General features: G+C 42.9%; 1 protein-coding gene across 10 annotated transcripts in view; it reads left to right on the top strand.

Moving 5' to 3' along the window:
* The window catches only part of map4l (microtubule associated protein 4 like), a 58,314-nt gene that overhangs the window by 21,189 nt on the left and 11,553 nt on the right, over window positions 1–25,572 (top strand). For 3 of the 10 annotated variants that reach the window (XM_046359849.1, XM_046359847.1, XM_046359848.1), the window contains exon 4: window positions 197–283. In XM_046359849.1, the coding sequence (XP_046215805.1) occupies window positions 197–283 (87 nt within the window). Of the gene's footprint in view, window positions 1–196; window positions 284–4,747; window positions 5,303–14,832; window positions 16,141–25,572 lie in introns of those variants that run through there. The other 7 variants (XM_046359846.1, XR_006839989.1, XR_006839988.1 and 4 more) reach the window with 7 other exon arrangements.

The raw sequence follows: 25,572 nt of genomic DNA, 5'->3' as shown, positions 1-25,572 counted from the left end.
CCTTTGGGGGGTTTAGGATGGCTACTGATTTGTGTCTGTGGTGTACTAATCTGGTATTGGTAACTGACGTCTAATCTCTCTCTCTCTCTCTCTCTCTCTCTCTCTCTCTCTCTCTCTCTCTCTCTCTCTCTCTCTCTCTCTCTCTCTCTCTCTCTCTCTCTCTCTCTCTCTTTCTCTTATCTTATCTTATCTCTAGGCCCAGTGTCTAGTATGATGGGAAAGCCTGGTGAGGGGAACCAGAACAAAGGAATGAAGGACAGCAACATGCCAGACTCTCTCATGGGTACTGCTTAACAATACTGTAAAGTGTTTATGTAACACCAGTAGTTAGGGTTGTGACGGTCATGTAATTATGAATGACGGTATTTGGCCAGAGCCAAATGACCGTGGTCACCGAAATAACCATTTCGAATAGATTAAAAAAATACATACAAAATATATAATATATACATTTATTTTTTTACGCACATTGGAATTGGAATCGTATTTACGCCCATTGTGTACGTTGTATGCGTCATTAATGGGCCGTGCGGTGCACTCCTTCAAGAAGTGAATGGGAGTCAATTGGGTGCTAGCTCAAAAACCCAACATTAGCATGAATCCCATGAACAAGAAGTACAACATTACACATCTTTTTCTGAGAAATTAGATAATCAACTTGTTCTCTGTAATATCGTATAGCTTTGGAATAGTGACATTACGTAGGCCTACTTTCAAGGAAAATAGGCATGTTTTTTCGACTCATACCCTGACTTTAAGAAGGGATTAAGTGACAATTAGCTTAGCTACCGCATGACGCAGCATGACAACGTGGATGCGATTGGTTGACAATCTGCTGTGTGTGGCATTATATGTTTCTCCATTCATTGCCCAATGGGATTCCTATCTCCTCCTTTCTCTAATATCTCTGACTTAACTCAACTGGCATTACAAAAATACAATCCATTTCATGAGCCACATCAGTTAACATAATTTGAATGAACATTCTACATTACCATGGAAATGTTTGCGTCACAATACTAGGCAGCTATTGCTAGTGTACCCATGAGTTTACCAGTCAAATTGCCAAGAGTTTGCTTGTTTCAGCAAGGCGCAACAACGTTTCATCACGTTAAGAGTCCATGTTATGGAAGAAACGGACTCAACCACACAAATGCCCGACCGTCCCATCTTCAGTCAGCTGTTCGTCCTCCCCCTCAGGGAACCAGTGGCAATATATCTCAAACTTCCCCTTTGGATGACTAAGTTATGTTAGGTTATGACGGTTCTTTTATTTTCATGATGGTCTTCACCCATAGGCTAACCATCGATTACACGGTTATACTGTAATACGGTAATTGTGCCAGCCTTACACGTAGTGCTTATCACTGTGTATTATAGCGCAATATAATTGTAATAACCTATATACTAGAGTAGTTATAACACATAATAGAATAGTATTAACATGTTTGTCTTAATTCCACTCCCAGGTTTCTCCCAGCCAGGGATGATGAGCATGAACATGAACATGAACATGAATATGAACATGAACATGAACATGAATATGAACATGAACATGAACATGAATATGAACATGAATATGAACACGAACATGAACACGAACATGAACATGAATATGAACATGAACATGAATATGAACATGAACACGAACATGAACATGAATATGAACATGAATATGAACATGAATATGAACGTGAACATGAACATGAACATGAACATGAATATGAACATGAATATGAACATGCACATGCACATGAATATGAACATGAATCTGAACACGAACACGAACATGAACATGAATATGAACATGAACATGAATATGAACATGAGTATGAACACGAACATGAACATGAGTATGAACACTAACATGAACATGAATATGAACATGAACATGAATATGAACATGAGTATGAACATGAACATGAATATGAACACGAACATGAACATGAATATGAACATGAACATGAGTATGAACATGAACATGAACATGAATATGAACATGAGTATGAACATGAGTATGAACACGAACATGAACATGAATATGAACACGAACATGAATATGAACATGAGTATGAACATGAATATGAACATGAACATGGGTTCAGGAGGTGTGGGGGGCATGGCTCCATTCCAGTCAGGCATGCCTTTTATGGGCAACCCTCAGAAGGCCTCTCCTCTGTTTGCCTCTGAGCCCCCCAAGCAGTCCCAGGCCCCCTTTAAACTCAATAGCCACTACCCCTCTGTCCCGGGCCACAGGTAAGAGGTTGTCTCACACAGAGCAGTTCAACTGGGGGCCTGGGTGGGATGTCCAGAGGTCCAGTCATCAGTTACAGTAAAACACAGTATCAAATGTCAGGAAATCCAATAGGTTTTGATGATGATAGAGCTAAAAATGTGACCATGAACAGGGTCAACTAGAACCGTCACTTCTTCTAGAGGGTTCGTCAAAGTGCCAGCACCTTAGTAATCCAACGGGAACATTTTAGATATATTGCCACTGTTTTTTTTTTACAAACGAATGCAGAACTTGTAGTTAATAGCCAGCTAGTGGTATTAGCTGTTACTTACATAACGGTTACCTTCATGTAGCGGCCTTCAGAGCAGAAACCCAGTGCTGCTCCGGCATGAATTACAAGGTTCAAATCACACAACTCTTTAGCGTTATTATGCAATTCCTCTTTAGCGTTATTATGCAAATAACTTTATAACATTTCTTTGAGAAGCAATAATAATTATGTGAGGATTCCTAACCTTATTTATTATAAAGAAAGAAAAATCCTTAGACAACCCCCCGCATCAAAGTCCTCATCAAAGTCCTCATTGAAGTGCTCCGTTATATTTGGATACATATATAAAATATGGATCTTTAAATATTCATCTTGAGCTCCATACCCACCTTTGGCATTGCTTTCTGAGTGAGGCAGCCACATAGACTAGAAGTAATGTGCCTTCTGTTAGGAGGCCAAACTGAGGCTTTGGATTAAAGATGCACTCTTCACTTTTTAAATACCAATACTGCATGAAACATAGATGATAATGATAATCAGATCTGCTGCACATGTTGTTTAGCCTAGACATATAATCAATGAAGGAAGGACATTAAGGAAAATAGCACATCAATCAATTAGAGAAGAGGGCAGCGATACACTATGTAGAAGAAAAATACATGATCATTAATTGGGGGGAGAGAGGGGAGAGGAGCTTTTCATTATTTTTCATTTCTCTCTGCCCTGCCATGTTAAGTATTGGAATGGTACTACCCATCAGTATTAACTAAGACGCATGGACGCAGAGAGGTTTTGGCCTTGTTATGTCTTTATCACAACGTCATATATTTATGATTTTATGTAAATATTGTCTTCTTCTAACACTGTCCTCCTCAGTATGTTTTTGTTCTGGGTACCCCATGTCACATGACCCCTTCCTCTTGATTCATTGTTTGTCTGTGTTGGTCTATGTGACCTGCCTCTGTTGTTGTTATGCAGTCTGCCTGTTCCTTGTACATTAATTCATTTGCTCATCCGCTCATACGATGTGCTGTCGAGTGAACAGTAAACATCACACTGCTCAGTCTCAGCACAATCTCCATTCTCCCCCTGCCTCGCCCCGGCAGGGAGAATCACACCCAATCAGCTGCAAGCTCGGAGCAGTGCATACACAAAAAACTGTCCCTCTTAAGACTAACATGTAATCCATAAGCCTAAAATTCACATCTACAAGCCTACTGGCCAGGCCGTAAATAAATTATAGTGGAGGTCGTGTCAGTATGACTTAACTTACATCAGTTCAAAACTCAAGGCACAATTTTATTTCACACAATTGATTCAATCATTTTAATTTGTTATTTAAAAATAACCAATTTTACTCAGTGGTTGAGTTTCATACATTTTGGTCGGATAAGATATACCCTGATTTTACACATAGCAATGAATGGAGAGGATTGGCAATTGGTTATTGGTCTTTACTATGGTCTTTACTATGGGTAGTGACATTCCTTCCTCCTCTCTGCTCATCAAGAAGTTTGGACAAACCCAAACTCCTGGGCAGGTGGTGAGTCCAGGCTGCAAGCCTCAGCGGGTCTCCCCCTCTCCTCCAGCAACTCAGTGGAGGAGAGTCCCTACTCCGACCCCCTCAGCCCCCACGGCTCCCACAGCCAGGAGACCGGCTCTGGGGATGAGAGGGGGAGTGAAGGGGTCAACAGCAGCAGCAAGCAGCAGAAGAGGAAGAAGAAGAAAAGGAGGTCCAGGGAGGAGGTGTATGACTTATTGGACAGGCAGGAGGCTCCGGATGCAAAGGAGGAGGAGGGCGAGACAGAGAGCGGAGCCTCAGACGGCCCTCTGAGCCCATCCTCCCCAAGCAAGGAGGAGAGCTGGGAGTGTGAGATCCGAGGGAGGGGTGGAGGTAGGGTCAGGGGCAGGAAGAATAAGAGCAGGATGAAGCTCCCAGAGGAGTGGGGGCCAACACCCCAGGAGCCAACGACACCTCATGCCACACAAGCGTCGGTGGCCCTGGAGTCTGCAATGGTAAATGCCTCTGGTCTCTTAAGTTCAACCCTGGAGAACATCTCCTCCCTCGTAGCCGGCCCCCAGACTAACCCCTTTAGCAGTTTTATAGAGGACACCAAACCCTCTCACACCCCCACTGCCCCACCCCTCACTGAGAACCCCAAACCCAGTCACATCCTCACCACAGACCCTGCCCATTACAAACACTTTTACCAGTATGTTTGAGCAACCTTCCCCTGCCAAGGTAAACATGGACTGGGAGGCTGAGACTCCTGTTAAAAACACTGCCGCTACCCTCCATTATGAACCCATGTGTATTGATGACTTTAAAATGCCCCCGCCCTTAGCCACTAAAGATGTCCTACCTCCCAAGAAGGCTCTGTCTTTCACTGACAAAGATTCTTCTGATCATAGTCGTCCTGAGGTCATGTCGTCTACTTCTGACCAGAAGCAGCTGGACCCTCAGAGCTCCCCGGCTCTTAGCCCCCAGGTCTCGAAGACCTTCCTCTTCCTAGACTCTGCCCTGCAGACCCCCCAAGCCAGCACTCCTGCTTCACAGCCCCAGTTCCAGACGACCACACCCCAGGTCCCTCCTCCAAACACCACCACCTCCTCCTCTTTCCAGACCACTCCTCCTCCACTGTTTAGCCACTCCTCCCAGCCTGGTCACGACACTCCCAGTCCCCGCCCTGCAGTGGGCTCAGGCCTCAACCCTGCAGCCCCGCCCTTTATCCCCACCACACTGCCACTCACAGAGCACCAGGAGCCACCGCTGCCAGAGCCCCCCCTGCTGGAAGGTTGGTGACACTGAAGAGGGGACATATCTATCAGTATGGGGGTGAATGATGACATTATAGTGCATGGTTCTCTCTGTGGACTGGGCCTGCTGTTGCTCGGCCATTATGTGCTTATTAGCACTGGTAATAACATGCTAACTAATTACACTGTTCTTTAACCTGACTGTGTCTGACTGGGCCTTGGGTCCCTCTTACCTAACTGACTGTCTGGCCTGTCTCTGTAGTACTGTACTGTTGATGATGATGATTATAATAGCATATTCATTGCTATGTGTCTGTCTACCTACCTGATCATGTCAGCTGACCGGCCCAACTCGTTTTACCTCCTATCTCTCTCCTTTCTAACACTGTAATCATATACTAATGACTCTATTGTTTCTGTAGATTACTCTCTGCGTGACTCTCGAGTGAATGCGCTCTCCTTGGGATAGAAATAGCTAGCTTTCTCCCCCCTGATTGCCGCTATCCTAAATTGCAATGAGTAATTCTACACCCTAACTCTTTGACATCGAGTCAACCTTTCTTCACTAATCAAAGGGATGTTGGTTTGCAGTGTGATTCTCTCTCTTTCTCTCAAGAGACTGCTTTCCCCTTGACTAAATTATGCTTTTGTTCCTCAAATTGCCTAAGCTGACTGAGGAGTCACTAACAGCTTTTCTTTCACATTCTCTTTCTACTTGTGTGTGTGAATTCACTTTCAGAACCATTTTGAATGTCTCAAAATGTTCCGGGCTAGAATTCTTAGATATGTAATTTGACCATTTAAAAAAAATACACATTTTACTTTCATGCAATTTTTGATTGGAGATATTAAAACATATTTTCACTCAGATTGTGAATTGCTTGATGTGGAAGTTATCATGTAAGTGAACTGAAATGACTGAAAGCTATGTTTTGTCTTTTCTCTCCCCCACGTGTACTGTATCTCCTGATGATGGCTCTGATGATGATGCTAAATAGGTGAGTTACATTTCCATTGTTGCCTTTGAGAATATTTCGATGTTTCTCATCAGTAGAATAATATGAAGGGAACCCCAGTGTTTATTTCTTTCCTATTTACTACAAATGTCTGACACAGGTTTTTGTTCTTTTCAACATTTCTTGTACTTTGCCCGTCTCACATTTGGTTATATATACTGTATTCCATGTCAGGAAAAAGCTGGCACGTTTTCTAGTTTGCTCATTCGGTTGAGAGTAAGTTTGCCATAGTTCCCAAGACTGTCCTGTGTTGGTCCTTCTCATTTTGTTTTCTTGGTTGGAGATTCCAAGGACTGCTAGGTTGTCACTTTCCTAAATTGCCAGACGGGCAGTGTGTAAGGTTGTTGTAGGGACGCTGTTCCTCCTTCCTGGATAACACCAGTGTTTTTGGTTGACAAATGGTGGAAGTCAGTAGCATACTGCTTGTCTGTCTGCACCCCTCACATTCCCTTACTCAACCCATTCATCCCCGTCAGCAGTCTGTTAATGGGTAATTTACAGATGACCAGGTAGGCGGGTTGGTGTGTGGAGGGACAGTGAGGGACCGGCCTCTGCTGGCCTCTCTGTATTCTCACCCCACATCCTCCTCCCTCAATCACCGTCTTTGTTTTTCTCCCCCCCCCTCACTCTCCCCCTAGCAGCCTCTCTGTTTAGTTGCCTTTCTCTCTCCTCTCTCTCTCTTTCTCTCTCCTCTCTTTCTCTTACTCTCCCTCTATCTCTCTCCTCTCTCTCTTTCTCTCTCATCTCTCTCCCTCTTTCTCTCCCCTCTCTTTCTTTGTCTTTCTTCTCTCTCTTTCTCTCTCCTCTCTCTCTCATCTTTCTCGCTCCTCTCTCTTTGTCTTTCTTCTCTCTCCTCTCTTTCTCTTACTCTTTCTCTCTCCTCTCTCTCTGACTCTCTTCTCTCTCTCTCTCTCTCTCTTTCTCTCTCCTCCCTCCCTCCCTCTCTTACTACTTCCCTCTCTCATCTCCCTCCCCCTCCCTCCCTCCCTCCCTCCCTCCCTCCCTCTCCATCCCCCTCTCCCTAATGCAATATTGATGGCTGGGACTTTTTTGCAGTTACGTAAAGCACACAACCTGTCTTTTTATAGCCGGTGATCAGGGTGTGTGCAGTAGGCAGAGGGAGGCAGACGCTCAGTGGCTGTGCAGCGCGGTACTGCAGTCAGGGTTATCACAGCACTCCACCAAAGGTCTGTGTACTGGTACTGCTCGACCCTGCTGCATAGTCATTATTCTGGTCAGCTGAGCACAGACCATCCTTCCACCAGCTAAACAAAGAGACCATCCAAAAGAGCATGCCCAGCTTGGCAAAGCATATAGCTACCACAGTCGCCACTATGGTACTGATTGAGACGGGCAGTGCTGTGCAGTCTTTCTGTTTTTACGTCGTAGATACCTTTCAGTAAATACTTCATCATCATGCTGTCGGTTTTAAGTGCAATTCTGTGTTTCACAGTGAATATCATCACACTGGACCATATATGTTGGTGCTATTTTAGTGTTGTTTATAAGATTGAAAATCCACGCTATTTTTCACGATTTACTAAAGCTGCAATATGTAACTTTCTGTTTTGGGGGACCTGACCAAATTCACATAGAAATGTGATATATAGATCTGTCATTCTCATTGAAAGCTAGTCGAAGAAGAGATAGAGCTGTTCTATGTGCACTATTTCTATGCTTCCCGTTCATAAGTTTAGTTTTTGCGTCTTTTACTTTCAGTTTTGTACTCCAGCTTCAAAGAACTGAAGTACAATGTTTTTGGTTATGGATATATATATTTCACAGCGATTTAGATGGTACAATGATTCCACACACTATACTTGCTTGTTTTGTCACATAAACTGACATTTTAGGAACCAGGAAATAGGGGAGCGATTTCTGCATAATTCACCTTTAATTGACCAATGAGGCCATCATCTGGTGGTTCAATAAATGACTGTAGCTGTGAATGTGGTCTAGCTGGCTGAAGACACCTCATGAATATTACAGAATGATAAAGCGAGAACACACCTGTGAAGATTCTGCTTGAGGCAGCAGCCCTGGGAACCGCAGTCCTACTTTTAGCCACTCGCCGTATAAAAGAGCACACTAATATGAAAACGGAAAAACTTTTCAGTATAATGAAAACTAGACAAGTTGTCATCACGATAACCTGAATAGAACGTTTAATTGATTTTAAGCTTCAAACCAGAGAATATCAATGTAATCACTTTCCCCCTGATGGAAACAAGCGCTTGGATCTTGGATTGAGAACAAGATTTCATGTTGTCAGTACAATAGGCCTGAAGCTGAACATAAATATTGAATGATAGCAGGATCAAAACGAGGACACTTGAAAAACAATAGCAGTCATCTCAAATGCTAACCATTTGTATGAGCTTTTGGTCTTAAAAAGGGTTCAGATATTTGACCAGGTCACTATGCCCATATGGGCAACATTCTTGTTGTTGAAACTAGATCAATTATACTATGATAGCTACTAACTAAGGTTGATAACTATGATCAAAACATATCATACTGCAAATATATTCACAATTATGATCATTTTGATTCGAAAAAACAGATTCCAATAATAACATTTCTGGTGACGCTCATTGATTATTACAGGAATTCATTGAAAGACAGCTCACTGCATTTCCTCACGGTTATGTGTTCTGATTTCTCAGCCAGGCAAATGATGTCTACAAAGCCAATATTAAACTCCACTCAGCCAGTGTGGTCTTTTTCCATGTCTCAAGCCTTTCCATTATTTTTTACCCTGTTTTCGTTTAGGGGCATAATTTGGCAGAATGATTGGATTTAGTTTAATTGGTGTATCCGGATTAGTCCGCTGGACCATCAGATGTGTGAATTCATATAACTCTGATACTTCATTCGATGTGACACTTTATTTGACTTCATCTAACCCGATTTTGTTGCCATTCCACAAGATAGATTGTAAGAGATGATTCTCCCGCCGTCTTTTCCTTTGTCCTTTCTCTCCATCATTTGGAGTCCTCTCTCTCTATGTCCCTCTACTTCTCCCCTTCTTTATGTGTTCATTTGGAGTCCTCTCTCTCTATGTCCCTCTACTTCTCCCCTTCTTTATGTGTTCATTTGGAGTCCTCTCTCTCTATGTCCCTCTACTTCTCCCCTTCTTTATGTGTTCATTTGGAGTCCTCTCTTTCTATGTCCCTCTACTTCTCCCCTTCTTTATGTGTTCATTTGGAGTCCTCTCTCTCTCTATGTCCCTCTACTTCTCCCCTTCTTTATGTGTTCATTTGGAGTCCTCTCTCTCTATGTCCCTCTACTTCTCCCCTTCTTTATGTGTTCATTTGGAGTCCTCTCTCTCTATGTCCCTCTACTTCTCCTCTTCTTTATGTGTTCATTTGGAGTCCTCTCTCTCTATGTCCCTCTACTTCTCCTCTTCTTTATGTGTTCATTTGGAGTCCTCTCTCTCTATGTTCCTCTACTTCTCCTCTTCCTTATGTGTTCATTTGGAGTCCTCTCTCTCTATGTCCCTCTACTTCTCCCCTTCTTTATGTGTTCATTTGGAGTCCTCTCTTTCTATGTCCCTCTACTTCTCCCCTTCTTTATGTGTTCATTTGGAGTCCTCTCTCTCTATGTCCCTCTACTTCTCCCCTTCTTTATGTGTTCATTTGGAGTCCTCTCTCTCTATGTCCCTCTACTTCTCCTCTTCTTTATGTGTTCATTTGGAGTCCTCTCTCTCTATGTCCCTCTCTTCTCCCCTTCTTTATGTGTTCATTTGTTCATTTGGAGTCCTCTCTCTCTATGTCCCTCTACTTCTCCCCTTCTTTATGTGTTCATTTGGAGTCCTCTCTCTCTCTATGTCCCTCTACTTCTCCCCTTCTTTATGTGTTCATTTGGAGTCCTCTCTCTCTATGTCCCTCTACTTCTCCCCTTCTTTATGTGTTCATTTGGAGTCCTCTCTCTCTCTCTATGTCCCTCTACTTCTCCCCTTCTGTATGTGTTCATTTGGAGTCCTCTCTCTCTATGTCCCTCTACTTCTCCCCTTCTTTATGTGTTCATTTGGAGTCCTCTCTCTCTATGTCCCTCTACTTCTCCCCTTCTTTATGTGTTCATTTAGAGTCCTCTCTTTCTCTATGTCCCTCTACTTCTCCCCTTCTTTATGTGTTCATTTGGAGTCCTCTCTCTCTATGTCCCTCTACTTCTCCCCTTCTTTATGTGTTCATTTGGAGTCCTCTCTCTCTATGTCCCTCTACTTCTCCCCTTCTTTATGTGTTCATTTGGAGTCCTCTCTCTCTATGTCCCTCTACTTCTCCCCTTCTTTATGTGTTCATTTGGAGTCCTCTCTCTCTCTATGTCCCTCTACTTCTCCCCTTCTTTATGTGTTCATTTGGAGTCCTCTCTCTCTATGTCCCTCTACTTCTCCCCTTCTTTATGTGTTCATTTGGAGTCCTCTCTCTCTCTATGTCCCTCTACTTCTCCCCTTCTTTATGTGTTCATTTGGAGTCCTCTCTCTCTATGTCCCTCTACTTCTCCCCTTCTTCATGTGTTCATTTGGAGTCCTTCTCCTCTCCATCTCTCCATCCTTCCTTTGCCTTTTCTATCTCGTCCTTCCACGTCATAGCAGCCTCTCTTTGACTGGGTGCTTGTTGCCATGGATATGGGAGGCGGTTTCCGTAGAGATGGAACAACTCAGGACTGCTGAGATGAAAAAAATGGGGTGTGACAGTCTGGAGGTTGGATTCCAGAAATAGAATTATCTGACATACTTCCTCTCTGCTCCAAGACTGTTATGGTATGAGGTGATTGTGCTCAGTAGAATTGGTTGTTAAACTGGTATTCACTGGACACAGACATATCACGCACACTGGACACAAACATATCACTAACATTATCACTCACCCTGGACACAGACATATCACTACCAATATCACTCACACTGGACACAGACATATCACTAACAATATCACTCACACTGGACACAGACATATTACTACCAATATCACTCACACTGGACACAGACATATCACTAACAATATCACTCACACTGGACACAGACATATCACTAACACTGGACACAGATGTATTACACAGAGAATGGTACACTGGAACATATGGAAAATGGCTCCATACTGGCATTGGTGGCTATTATAATTAGAGTGGAGAGGGGTCTATTATAATTGAAGTGGAGAGGGGATCTGTTATAATTGAAGTGGAGAGGGGATCTAATAATTGGAGTGGAGAGGGGATCTATTATAATTGGAGTGGAGAGGGGATCTATTATAATTGAAGTGGAGAGGGAATCTATTATAATTGAAGTGGGAGGGGATCTATTATAATTGGAGTGGAGAGGGGATCTATTATAATTGGAGTGAAGTGAGAGGGGATCTAATAATTGGAGTGGAGAGGGGATCTATTATAATTGGAGGGGATCTATTATAATTGGAGTGGAGAGGGGATCTATTATAATTGGAGTGGAGAGGGGATCTATTATAATTGGAGTGGAGAGGGGATCTATTATAATTGGAGTGGAGAGGGGATCTATTATAATTGGAGTGGAGAGGGGATCTATTATAATTGGAGTGGAGAGGGGGTCTATTATAATTGAAGTGGAGAGGGGATCTATTATAATTGAAGTGGAGAGGGGATCTAATAATTGGAGTGGAGAGGGGATCTAATAATTGGAGTGGAGAGGGGATCTATTATAATTGGAGTGGAGAGGGGATCTATTATAATTGAAGTGGAGAGGGAATCTATTATAATTGAAGTGGAGAGGGGATCTATTATAATTGGAGTGGAGAGGGGATCTATTATAATTGGAGTGGAGAGGGGATCTAATAATTGGAGTGGAGAGGGGATCTATTATAATTGGAGTGGAGAGGGGATCTATTATAATTGGAGTGGAGAGGGGATCTATTATAATTGGAGTGGAGAGGGGATATATTATAATTGGAGTGGAGAGGGGATCTATTATAATTGGAGTGGAGAGGGGGTCTATTATAATTGAAGTGGAGAGGGGGTCTATTATAATTGAAGTGGAGAGGGGATCTATTTCCAAAAAAAGAGAATGTTTGGTTCTCTGCAGTTAGATATTTACCATCATACTTGGCCCATTTACTGACATGATTGTGCAATGTTTGTTTGTACAGATCTCTATATTTTTCATGACGATTATATGAGATTGTGTTTAATGGGTTAGGGTTTGGCCGGGGTAGGCCATTGTAAATAATATTTATTTTGGTGTCCCACCCCCGGGACAGTTGAGATAATGTGCGCTAATGTGATTAGCATGATATTGTAAGTAACAAGACTATTTCCCACGACATAGACACATCAGATATTGCCCGAAAGCTTACATTCTTGCTAATCTAACTGCAACAAACACTCACACGGAAACAAACACCCACAAACCAACAGTGAAACCCAGGCTACCTAAGTATGATTCTCAATCAGAGACAACTAACGACACCTGCCTCTGACCATACTAGGCCGAAACAGAAACCAAAGATAGAAAAACAAACATAGACTGCCCACCCCGACTCACGCCTTGCCCATACTAAATAAAGACAAAACAAAGGAAATAAAGGTCAGAACGTGACAAATACATGATGGCCTTTATCTTGCATTTCAAAGATGATGTTACAAAAAAATAAAAATCAACACGTTTCTGTCTTTGTGTTTTCTTTTACCAGATATAATGTGTTATATTCTCCAACATTCATTTCACATTTACACAAACTTCAAAGTGTTTCCTTTTAAGTGGTATCAAGAATATACATATACTTGCTTCAGGTCCTGAGCTACAGGCAGTTAGATTTGGGGATGTCATTTTAGATGAAAATTGGGGGAAAAAAGGGGCGGATCCTTAAGAGTTTGAGACTTGCCTAGTTAAAATAAAGGTTCAATCAAATAAAACAAATAAATCATGTGGATTATAAGTCTAGTTAAAGCGAGAGTCATCTTTCTTCGAGAGATGTAAACATAAACAGACAGAGGAATATGTTGGACATGGGTCTTGCGTAACCATGTCCATTCATGAGGAACTGGACTGTTCGAGCGATGTAATGAACAGAGACAAGGGCTCTGTTTGAGGAATGAGGCTGACTGTTGTCATAGACAGACGTGTTGCAGTGTGTTGTCTAACTTTGACCTAATGTTGTGTGTAGGGCTGTGGAAAACACTGCTGTTTGGGAAGTATGTTGACCAGTGAGGCCTCAGTATGGTGCATTTGTATACTTATCTGAGGAGTGTTGCGTCAGTGCATCAGTATCTTATGTGATCAACTCAAACAATTGCCATCATGACTTTGCAGTGTGAATTCAAATGTGATATTATTGAAATCTAATATCGCTTATGTTAGCGGCACATGATCTCAGAAGTTGACAATGTCCTGTGTGATTCCAATATGTTCAGCGTTTTCCCCATATCAACCCCATTGTACTGTACTCCTTGAACAATACATTCCCTCTTTGACTATTCCCTTATACAGTAAATGGGGGACTGTTTTGGGGGGATTAAGTCACCTTCAATAATTTATATTGAATTAGTTTCTCCTCAGGCAGCTGGAGGTGGGATGGTGGCAGGGTGGTGGAAGGGGGGGATATCATCAGAGATTGAATTATTTTTGTCTGCCTTCCACGACAGTTGTGAAGAGGGAGGGATCTAGTACAGGACTGAACCAGTGATGTTAAGAGTGAACATTTGGACAGCGTGTTGGTGTGAAGAAGGTCGGGGGGGGGGGATTCAGTTCACACAGGTCTGGATGAGGTGTTTATAACTAGGAGCACTGGGGTTTTTAAGGGTATACTGCATGTCAATGTAGTGTTATCGCACACTTTTTCGAGGCCAGTCGTTCAATACCGTCCTAACAGAGTAGCCCATAGCATGTGGCAACAGCAGACAGAAGGAACACAGTGTCCACAACCAAGTCCACAAACACAATAAACAAAAGAGTCAAATGCTCCAGGCAGGGCCATGAGCCAGAGATGCACACCCAGGGCCCCTAACGGGGGCAGGAAGGCAGGGTGGAGGAGAGGGGCAGTGGGTGCAGTAGTGGGCATGGAACTAAGTGAAGAATTGGAGATGACAGAACAGCATTGAACTCAAATGTATACCACCAGAACCAGGAAGAGATGTGTAGCACTAATGGATGCTGTGACAGAGAGGAAATTCATTCAAGTAGAATGGCAGTGGAAACTGGCCCTGTATCGCCCAAAGCTGCTCTCTCTCTCTCTCTTTTCTGGGTTTCTAATATAATGCCAAGCTGCCTGTCAATGAGGAGTCAGAGCTGCGGTTTATAGAACATCAAGGAAGGGTGTGTGTATTAGTTAGTGTGTGTGTCAGTGACGTTCGTTTGTGTGTGTGTTTGTGTGTGTGTGTTTGTGTGTTTGTGACTTAGCTTACTGCTCGAAGGCATGAGTTGAGAATCTGCTCTAGCGAATGGGGATATGTTCCGTGGAGTCATGTGACCAAAGCTCTGTTAGGGCTGTGATGTCAGAGCGGGGGAGAAATGGAGAGAGAGAGAGAAGGAGAGAGAGAGAGAGAGAGAGAGAGAGAGAGAGAGAGAGAGAGAGAGGAGAGGGAGCAGCACTCAGTTCAGCCTCACAGCTTCATCTGATCAGTTCAGAGCACAGAGAGAAACACACAATTACTACACCAGCACACAAATAGTCTGTACTTCACAGAAACACCAAATACCAAAGATAGAGTACATTACCAGCCTTCCTTACAGCCAAGGGAAGATTCCTTTACTTTGCTGTCTAGAAGATTCTAGAAGAATCTAGAAGCAGCGGAGAGAAGAGAGGGAGAGGTGAGGATGTCTTCTCTCTCCAATCAGCAGCAGCAGAGTGGTGGAGGTGGACAGCGCTGTGAGTATACTGAGCTGGGCAAGGTGCCCTCTGTCTCTATGGCGTCTCCTCAGCAGGCCCCCCAGGGCTGTGACCGGCAGCAGGACCAGATGGGACCACAAGGTTTCGGGGGCAGCCCAGGGGCACCCAGGCTAACTGACGAGGACAAGCTGTCAAGCCTCTTTGATGGACCTTCATCTGGATCAGGGTTCAAGGTGGAGTCGTCTGACCTCAAGGTGCCAGGGAGGATGGGTGTTGGACCCGGGGCACCTTTGGGTCTGGGTAGTGCTTGGGAGAGCCCCACAAATTCCCTCTCCTCTTCACCCTCTCCAGCCTCCCCTGGGAAACTCTTCTCTACCCCGGGACGAGAACACAGGGCCAATGGAGCTGCAGCCCTGCGGGTGTCACCTGCTGTGCAACATGACGCCTCACCGTTCCCCAACACACAAAAGGTGGACAACTGTGTATGGAATCCCTCCTTCTCTGGGCCACCCCACACAGGCCTTAAGCCTGCTGTTCAGACTTCTGCACCTGCACCTGCAGACAACTACTGTGTCATTGGTGTTGTCAACAACAACTACTCTAAGGGTGGAAACGGCACTGTGTCAGGATTCTCTGAAGACCGTGATGAGGACACGGGGCCTACTTTACCTCGAGGAGGAGGGACTGAGCAGCAACACAAAGCCGTGAGGCGCGCCATTTCTGACTGCTCCCACCTGTCTGTGCCGGGTAGCTTTGACTTCTCCCAGTACCCAGTGCAGCCTGGCGGACTAGTGGACCTGCCCTCACCTGGAAGTAACATTATGGGGTCCAAGTCTCCACACTCGGCTGTGCAACGCTCTCTGACAGTGGGGGAGGAGAGAAAGACTGTGTCGCCCACACTCTCTCCTCTGTCCCCACTGAGCCCTGTCAGGGCCCCCAACTCCCCTTCCCCTAGGAAAGGTACTGGTAATGGGATGTCACAGAGCCAGATTGAGAGTGTCCTACTGCCGGTTCCCTTCACTGGAAAAACCTTCAACATCATAAATACCAAAAGCTCCATTGAGGGTAGGTGACTGATATGATTTGAGGCCTATTCCTCTTGGTGTTTGGACTAGCTCGCATTACCACATTGTAACATGTTGCTCATATACACCTTAGACCTGGCTCCTCTATCTCTCATTGGTTATGTAAATATTGGTTGTACACTGATTTAAGTACTTAGATTTGGGAGTTTATTTGGGATGCCTGACCATATAGATCAGTGGGCAGTGGTATTCGTCTGGGCTGGTTGTTTGTTTTAACTATGATGGAGTGCTGAAAGAGAAAATGGAAGGAGCCAAAAGAATGGATGTAATAAAAATAAAAATAAAAAAAAAATACAACAACAACTATAAGTTGTGGTTTTTGGTATATTTTTACTAGGATGATGTGCTTCTTCAACAATTTAGGGTTTTAAGGGAGCAGAAGGGTTTACAATTCAGAAAGAATAATTGAAAGGAAATGTGTACATCCATTGTTGTGTCTATACTCCATCAACATTTTGCTTTGACAAAATGTCACCGGCACCAGAATACCATCGTTGAGGAGGTCTGGGGTTTCATACAGAATGAATAGTATGTGTGTCAAGTTCCTCTGAATATGAATGTCTATTGAAATGCTGAGGTTAATTTACCATCTCAAACTCCCATCTCTTCAGATGACTGTGTTGTTCAGTGATACATCACATCAAGTGGCACTCCAACAAGTACCTAGCACTAAAGGAAGGGTGTGTGATGGATTTGAAATTGAGTCTGGGTATCCATTTAAACAGAAAGTAGTCATTTCTGGTGGCACCATGTGGGGACTGGGGACTCTTGGGAATGCTTTCAAATTGCATGACTACTCTGTGTTTTTCATATATACACTTAGATTCAATAACACTAGACAAGCAGGCAGTCTGGAGCCTAAGGCCATTTTGCTTGCACTATATACTGAATGTACAAAACATTAGGAACATCTGCTTTTTCCATGACATAGACTGACCAGGTGAATCCAGGTGAAAGCTATGATCTCTTATTGATGTCACTTGTTAGATCCACTTCAATCAGTGTAGATGAAAGGGAGGAGACAGGTTAAATGACTATTTTTAAGCCTTGAGACAATTGAGACATGGATTGTGTATGTGTGCCATTCAGAGGGTGAACGGGCAAGACAAAATATTTAAGTGCCTTTGAACGGGGTAGGGTAGTAGATGCCAGGCACACCAGTTTGTGTCAGAAACTGCAAACACTGCTGAGTTTTTCACGCTCAACAGTTTCCAATGTGTATCAAGAATGGTCCACCACCCAAAGGACATCCAGTCAACTTGACACAACTGTGGGAAGCATTGAAGTCAACATGGGCCAGCATCCCTGTGGAAACCTTTCGACACCTTGTAGAGTCCATAACCTGACAACTTGAGACTGTTCTGAGGGCAAAAGCAACTCGATATTAGGAAGATGTTCTTAATGTTTTGTACACACAGTATTAGAGCTCTCTTTCACCTACAGCTCGCCTATCGCTATATATCTCACAAAGACACCATCATGACAATGATACATCTGCATCCTTCAACTAGCGACAGTAGGGAGCAAGCAGAAATAGCTGGCAGCATCCTCCTGCTGCAACAAGGGTAGTTTATACCTCATAGATGAGAGTCATGGGGAAATGATCTCTCTGCTTATGTGGCTGTGTGTTTCTATGTAATGCAAGGTCATTTCAAAGACATCCTGTACAATATGCACACATGTACTAGTTCTAGCAAATGAGCTATATGCATCATCACTTCATATTTGTGTGTGCATGTGTTTGTGTGTGTGGGTGGGTGGGTGCATGCATGTGTACGCGTGTATATGTATGCGTGAGTCTGGTGTGTGATGCTGGTCGCCTGCAGTAAAATATCATGAGCACCATCATGTCCCTGTGTGTTAGTCATGCTCTATGTGACAATGTGTTTACACCACTGGCCAGGCATACGGAACGGCTCTATATTAGTCTATAGTGTCTATAGTGTATGTTTATACCACTGGCCAGGTATACAGAACCGCTCTATATTAGTCTATAGTCTATGTTTATACCACTGGCCAGGCATACAGAACAGCTCTATATTAGTCTATAGTCTATGTTTATACCACTGGCCAGGCATACAGAACAGCTCTATATTAGTCTATAGTCTATGTTTATACCACTGGCCAGGCCTACAGAACAGCTCTATATTAGTCTATAGTGTCTATAGTGTATGTTTACACCACTGGCCAGGCATACAGAACAGCTCTATATTAGTCTATAGTGTCTATAGTCTATGTTTATACCACTGGTCAGGCCTACAGAACAGCTCTATATCAGTTTATAGTGTCTATAGTTTATGTTTATACCACTGGCCAGGCCTACAGAACAGCTCTATATTAGTCTATAGTGTCTATAGTGTATGTTTACACCACTGGCCAGGCCTACAGAACAGCTCTATATTAGTCTATAGTGTCTATAGTGTATGTTTACACCACTGGCCAGGCATACAGAACAGCTCTATATCAGTCTATAGTGTCTATAGTGTATGTTTATACCACTGGCCAGGCATACAGAACAGCTCTATATTAGTATATAGTCTATGTTTATACCACTGGCCAGGCATACAGAACAGCTCTATATTAGTATATAGTCTATGTTTATACCACTGGCCAGGCCATACAGAACATCTCTATATTAGTCTATAGTGTCTATAGTCTATGTTTACACCACTGGCCAGGCATACAGAACAGCTCTATATTAGTCTATAGTGTCTATAGTCTATGTTTATACCACTGGCCAGGCCTACAGAACAGCTCTATATCAGTCTATAGTGTCTATAGTGTATGTTTATACCACTGGCCAGGCCTACAGAACAGCTCTATATCAGTCTATAGTGTCTATAGTGTATGTTTATACCACTGGCCAGGCATACAGAACAGCTCTATATTAGTCTATAGTGTATGTTTATACCACTGGCCATGCATACAGAACAGCTCTATATTAGTCTATAGAGTATGTTTATACCACTGGCCAGGCATACAGAACAGCTCTATATTAGTCTATAGTGTATGTTTATACCACTGGCCAGGCATACAGAACAGCTCTATATTAGTCTATAGAGTATGTTTATACCACTGGCCAGGCATACAGAACAGCTCTATATTAGTCTATAGTGTATGTTTATACCACTGGCCATGCATACAGAACAGCTCTATATTAGTCTATAGTCTATGTTTATACCACTGGCCAGGCATACAGAACAGCTCTATATTAGTCTATAGTGTATGTTTATACCACTGGCCAGGCCTACAGAACAGCTCTATATTAGTCTATAGTGTATATTATACCACTGGCCAGGCATACAGAACAGCTCTATATTAGTCTATAGTCTATGTTTATACCACTGGCCAGGCCTACAGAACAGCTCTATATTAGTCTATAGTGTCTATAGTGTATGTTTACACCACTGGCCAGGCATACAGAACAGCTCTATATTAGTCTATAGTGTCAGGCATAGCTCTATATTGTCTATATGTTTATACCACTGGCCAGGCCTACAGAACAGCTCTATATTAGTCTATAGTGTCTATAGTGTATGTTTACACCACTGGCCAGGCCTACAGAACAGCTCTATATTAGTCTATAGTGTCTATAGTGTATGTTTAGTCTATGTTTATACCACTGGCCAGGCATACAGAACAGCTCTATATCAGTCTATAGTGTCTATAGTGTATGTTTATACCACTGGCCAGGCATACAGAACAGCTCTATATTAGTCTATAGTGTATGTTTATACCACTGGCCAGGCATACAGAACAGCTCTATATTAGAATATAGTCTATGTTTATACCACTGGCCAGGCCTACAGAACAGCTCTATATTAGTCTATAGTGTCTATAGTGTATGTTTACACCACTGGCCAGGCATACAGAACAGCTCTATATTAGTCTATAGTGTCTATAGTGTATGTTTATACCACTGGCCAGGCCTACAGAACAGCTCTATATCAGTCTATAGTGTCTATAGTGTATGTTTATACCACTGGCCAGGCATACAGAACAGCTCTATATTAGTCTATAGTGTATGTTTATACCACTGGCCAGGCATACAGAACAGCTCTATATTAGTATATAGTCTATGTTTATACCACTGGCCAGGCATACAGAACAGCTCTATATTAGTCTATAGTCTATGTTTATACCATATAGAACAGCTCTATATTAGTCTATAGTGTATATTATACCACTGGCCAGGCATACAGAACAGCTCTATATTAGTATATAGTCTATGTTTCTACCACTGGCCAGGCATACAGAACAGCTCTATATTAGTCTATAGTGTATGTTTATACCACTGGCCAGGCATACAGAACAGCTCTATATTAGTCTATAGTGTATGTTTATACCACTGGCCATGCATACAGAACAGCTCTATATTAGTCTATAGTCTATGTTTATACCACTGGCGCATACAGAACAGCTCTATATTAGTCTATAGTCTATGTTTATACCACTGGCCAGGCATACAGAACAGCTCTATATTAGTCTATAGTCTATGTTTATACCACTGGCCAGGCATACAGAACAGCTCTATATTAGTCTATAGTCTATGTTTATACCACTGGCCAGGCATACAGAACAGCTCTATATTAGTCTATAGTCTATGTTTATACCACTGGCCAGGCCTACAGAACAGCTCTATATTAGTCTATAGTGTCTATAGTGTATGTTCACACCACTGGCCAGGCATACAGAACAGCTCTATGTCAGTCTATAGTGTCTATAGTGTATGTTTATACCACTGGCCAGGCATACAGAACAGCTCTATATTAGTCTATAGTGTATGTTTATACCACTGGCCAGGCATACAGAACAGCTCTATATTAGTCTATAGTCTATGTTTATACCACTGGCCAGGCATACAGAACAGCTCTATATTAGTATATAGTCTATGTTTATACCACTGGCCAGATATACAGAACAGCTCTATATTAGAATATAGTCTATGTTTATACCACTGGCCAGGTATACAGAACAGCTCTATATTAGAATATAGTCTATGTTTATACCACTGGCCAGGCATACAGAACAGCTCTATATTAGAATATAGTCTATGTTTATACCACTGGCCAGGCCTACAGAACAGCTCTATATTAGTCTATAGTCTATGTTTATACCACTGGCCAGGCATACAGAACAGCTCTATATTAGTCTATAGTGTATGTTTATACCACTGGCCAGGCATACAGAACAGCTCTATATTAGTCTATAGTGTATGTTTATACCACTGGCCATGCATACAGAACAGCTCTATATTAGTCTATAGTCTATGTTTATACCACTGGCCAGGCCTACAGAACAGCTCTATATTAGTCTATAGTCTATGTTTATACCACTGGCCAGGCATACAGAACAGCTCTATATTAGTCTATAGTCTATGTTTATACGACTGGCCAGGCATACAGAACAGCTCTATATTAGTCTATAGTCTATGTTTATACCACTGGCCAGGCATACAGAACAGCTCTATATTAGTCTATAGTCTATGTTTATACCACTGGCCAGGCATACAGAACAGCTCTATATTAGTCTATAGTCTATGTTTATACCACTGGCCAGGCATACAGAACAGCTCTATATTAGTCTATAGCACAGGTCAGCAACAGGCGGTGATTTATCTTGGTCCTCTGAAGTTTGTAGTAAAAAATATATACACTGGACACCCCTTAAAATGTGTGGATTCAGCTAGACCGGCCACACCGTTGCTGACAGGTGTATAAATTGAGCACACAGTCATGCAATCTCCATAGACAAATATTGTCAGTAGAATGGCCTTACTGAAGAGATCAGTCACTTTCAACATGGCACCATCATAGGATGCCACCTTCCCAATAAGTCAGTTGGTCAAATTTCACCCCTGCTAGAGTGGCTCCGGTCAACTGTAAGTGCTGTTATTGTGAAGTGGAAACATCTAGGAGCAACAATGGCTCAGCCGAAAATTTGTAGGCCACACAAGCTCACAGAACGGGACTGCCGGGTGCTGAAGGTCGTACAGCATAAAAATAGTCTGTCCTCGTCGGCAACACTCACTACAGAGTTCCAAACTGCCTCTGGAAGCAGCATCAGCACAAGAATGGTTTGTCAAGACTAAGATCAAGCATTGGCTGGAGTGGTGCGAAGCTCAACACCATTGGACTCTGGAGCAGTGGAAGCTTGTTCTCTGGAGTGAAGAATCACACTTCATTATCTGGCAGTCCAACGGACGAATCTGGGTTTGGCAGATGCCAGGAGAACGCTACCAGCCTCAATGCATAGTGCCAACTGTAAAATTTGGTGGAAGAGGAATAATGGTATTGGCTGGTTTTTCATGGTTTGGGCTAGGCCACTTAGTTCCAGTGAAGGGAAATCTTAATGCTACAGCATACAATGGTGTTCTTGATGATTCTGTGCTTTCAACTTTGTGACAATAGTTTGGGAAGAGGCCCTTTACTGTTTCAGCATGACAGTGCCCCCATGCACTAAGCAAGGCCCATACAGAAATTGTTTGTCAAGATCGGTGTGGAAGAACTTGACTGGCCTGGGCACAGAGGCACAGAGCCCTGCACAGAGCCCTTCTAGGCAAAGTTGCAAAGAAAAAGCCATATCTCAGACTGGTCAATAAAAGTAAGATATTAAAATTGGCAAAAGAACACAGACACTGGACGGAGGAACTCTCCCTTGAAGGCCAGCATCCCGCATCCTTCACTGTTGATGTTGAGACTGGTGTTTTGCGGGTACTTTTTAAGGAAGCTGCCAGTTGAGGATTTGTGAGGCGTCTGTTTCTCAAACTAAACACTCTAATGTACTTGTCTTCTTGCTCAGTTGTGCACCCGGGCCTCCCATTCCTCTTTCTATTCTGGTTAGAGCAAGTTTGTGCTGTTCTGTGAAGGGAGTAGTACACAGCTCTGTAAGAGATCTTCAGTTTCTTGGCAATTTCTCGCATGGAACAGCCTTCAAAAATAGACTGACGAGAATACACTGACGAGTTTCATAAGAAAGTTATTTGTTTCTGGCCATTTTGAGCCTGTAATCGAACCCACAAATGCTGATGCTCCAGATACTCAACTAGTCTAAAGAAGGCCAGTTTTATTGCTTCTTTAATCAGGACGGCAGTTTTCAGCTGTGCTACCATAATTGCAAAAGGGTTTTCTGATGATCAATTAGCCTTTAAAATTATTAACTTGGATTAGCTATCACAGCGTGCCATTGGAACACAGAAGTGATGGTTGCTAATAATGAGCCTCTGTAAGCCTATATTCCCATGAAAAATCTGCCGTTTCCAGCTACATTAGTCATTTACAACATTAACAATGTCTACACTGTATTTCTGATGAATTTGATGTTATTTTAAATGGACAAAAAATGTGCTTTTCTTTCAAACACAAGGACATTTCTTAGTGTCCCCAAACTTTTGAACGGTAGTGTATACACAGTACCAGTCAAAAGTTTGGTCACACCTACTCATTCCAAGGTTTGTCTTTATTTTTACTATTTTCTACATTGTAGAATAATAGTGAAGACATCAAAGCTATGAAATAACACATATGGAATCATGTAGTAACTAAAAAATTGTTTGAAGTTCTTCAAAGTAGCCGGCCTTTGCCTTGATGACAGCTTTGCACACTCTTGGCATTCTCTCAACCAGCTTCATGAGGTAGTCAACTGGAATGCATTTCAATTAACAGGTGTGCATTGTTAAAAGTACATTTGTGGAATTTCTTTCCTTCTTAATGCGTTTGAGCCAATCAGTTGTGTTGTGACAAGTTAGGGCTGGTATACAGAAAATAGCCCACAGCTCAAATATGCAAAGAGAAATGACATGAAGGTCAGTCAATCTGGAAAATGTCAAGAACTTTGAAAGTTTCTTCAAGTGCAGTTGAAAAAAAACATCAAGTGCTATGATGAAACTGGCTCTCATGAGGACCGCCACAGGAAAGGAAGACCCAGAGTTATCTCTGCTGCAGAGGATAAGTTCATTAGCATTACCAGCCTCAGAAATTGCAGCCCAAATAAATGTTTCAGAGTTCTAGTAACAGACACATCTTAACATCAACTGTTTAGAGGAGACTGTGTGAATCAGTCCTTCGTGGTCAAATTGCTGCAAAGAAACCACTATTAAAGCACACCCGTAAGAAGAAGAGACTTGCTTGGGCCAAGAAACACGAGCAGTGGACATTAGACAGGTGGAAATCTGTCCTTTGGTCTAATGAGTCCAAATTTGAGATTTTTGGTTCCGTCCACCGTGTCTTTGTGAGACGCAGAGTAGGTGAACGGATGATTTCCACACGTGTGGTTCCCACCGTGAAGCATGGAGGGGGAGGTGTGATGGTGTGGGGGTGCTTTGCTGGTGACACTGTCAGTGATTTATTTAGAATTTAGGGCACACTAAACCAGCATGGCTACCACAGCATTCTGTAGTGATACTCCATCCCATCTGGTTTGCGCTTAGTAGGACTATCATTTGTTTTTCAACAGAACAATGACCCAACACCTCCAGGCTGTGTAAGGGCTATTTGACCAAGAAGGAGAGTGATGGATGCTGCATCAGGTGACCTGGCCTCCACAATCACCCGACCTCAACACAATTGAGATGGTTTGGGATGAGTTCGAACCACAGAGTAAAGGAAAAGCAGCCAACAAGTGCTCAGCATATGTGGGAACTCCTTTAAGACTGTTGGAAAAGCATGCCAGGTGAAGCTGGCTGAAAGAATGCAAAGAGTGTGCAAAGCTGTCATCAAGGCAAATTGACCCTCGGCTGAATCTAGCTGCCTACCCTTGGTCTATAGTGTATGACATTTACTGGAACCAGGGCTCCTAAAGCCAACCATGGGCACAACAAGGTCAGTCCTGTATACTGTACTCAATCATTTGATCGATTTTTCGATTGGCTCATGGTTTTGTACCATTGTGGCAAATCCATGATCTTGTCTGACGCATTGATCTGCCGTTAACTTACAATCCATTTTCCCTCGTAGTCTTTTTAAATTTTGATGCTCTAGTCAACTAATTGGTCAGAATTTTCTTTGAAAAGCAGATTCAGTCATTACGTCAATGGGTCATGTTTTGACCCAACTTAATCTGTCCCACATTTCCTAATCCATTTGACAAGTTGCTTTTTCTCTCTTGGGTTGTATCGCAAATGGTACCCTGGGATACAGCCTGAGAGAGGAAAACTATGGGCCTTAGTCTAAAGTAGTGAATTACATAGGGAATAGGGTGCCATTACAGACATACCCTCTCTCTCTGTTGAGGTCAATGAGGATGGGTTACATAAGGAGCCGATGCCAACAATGTGCTGTTCTGTCCGCCCTGCTCGGCCCTGGGCTCGGCCCTGACTTTCTGTGGCCCTGCCTAGACTACACACCACCATGCCATGACTGGTCACTGTAGTTAACTCACTCTTATTTCCACACCAATGAGTTGATCTGGGGTG

This window comes from Oncorhynchus gorbuscha, linkage group LG08 (assembly GCF_021184085.1).
Source record: "Oncorhynchus gorbuscha isolate QuinsamMale2020 ecotype Even-year linkage group LG08, OgorEven_v1.0, whole genome shotgun sequence".
Classification (NCBI taxonomy): domain Eukaryota; kingdom Metazoa; phylum Chordata; class Actinopteri; order Salmoniformes; family Salmonidae; genus Oncorhynchus; species Oncorhynchus gorbuscha.
This window is presented reverse-complemented; position numbering and strand designations above follow the sequence as displayed.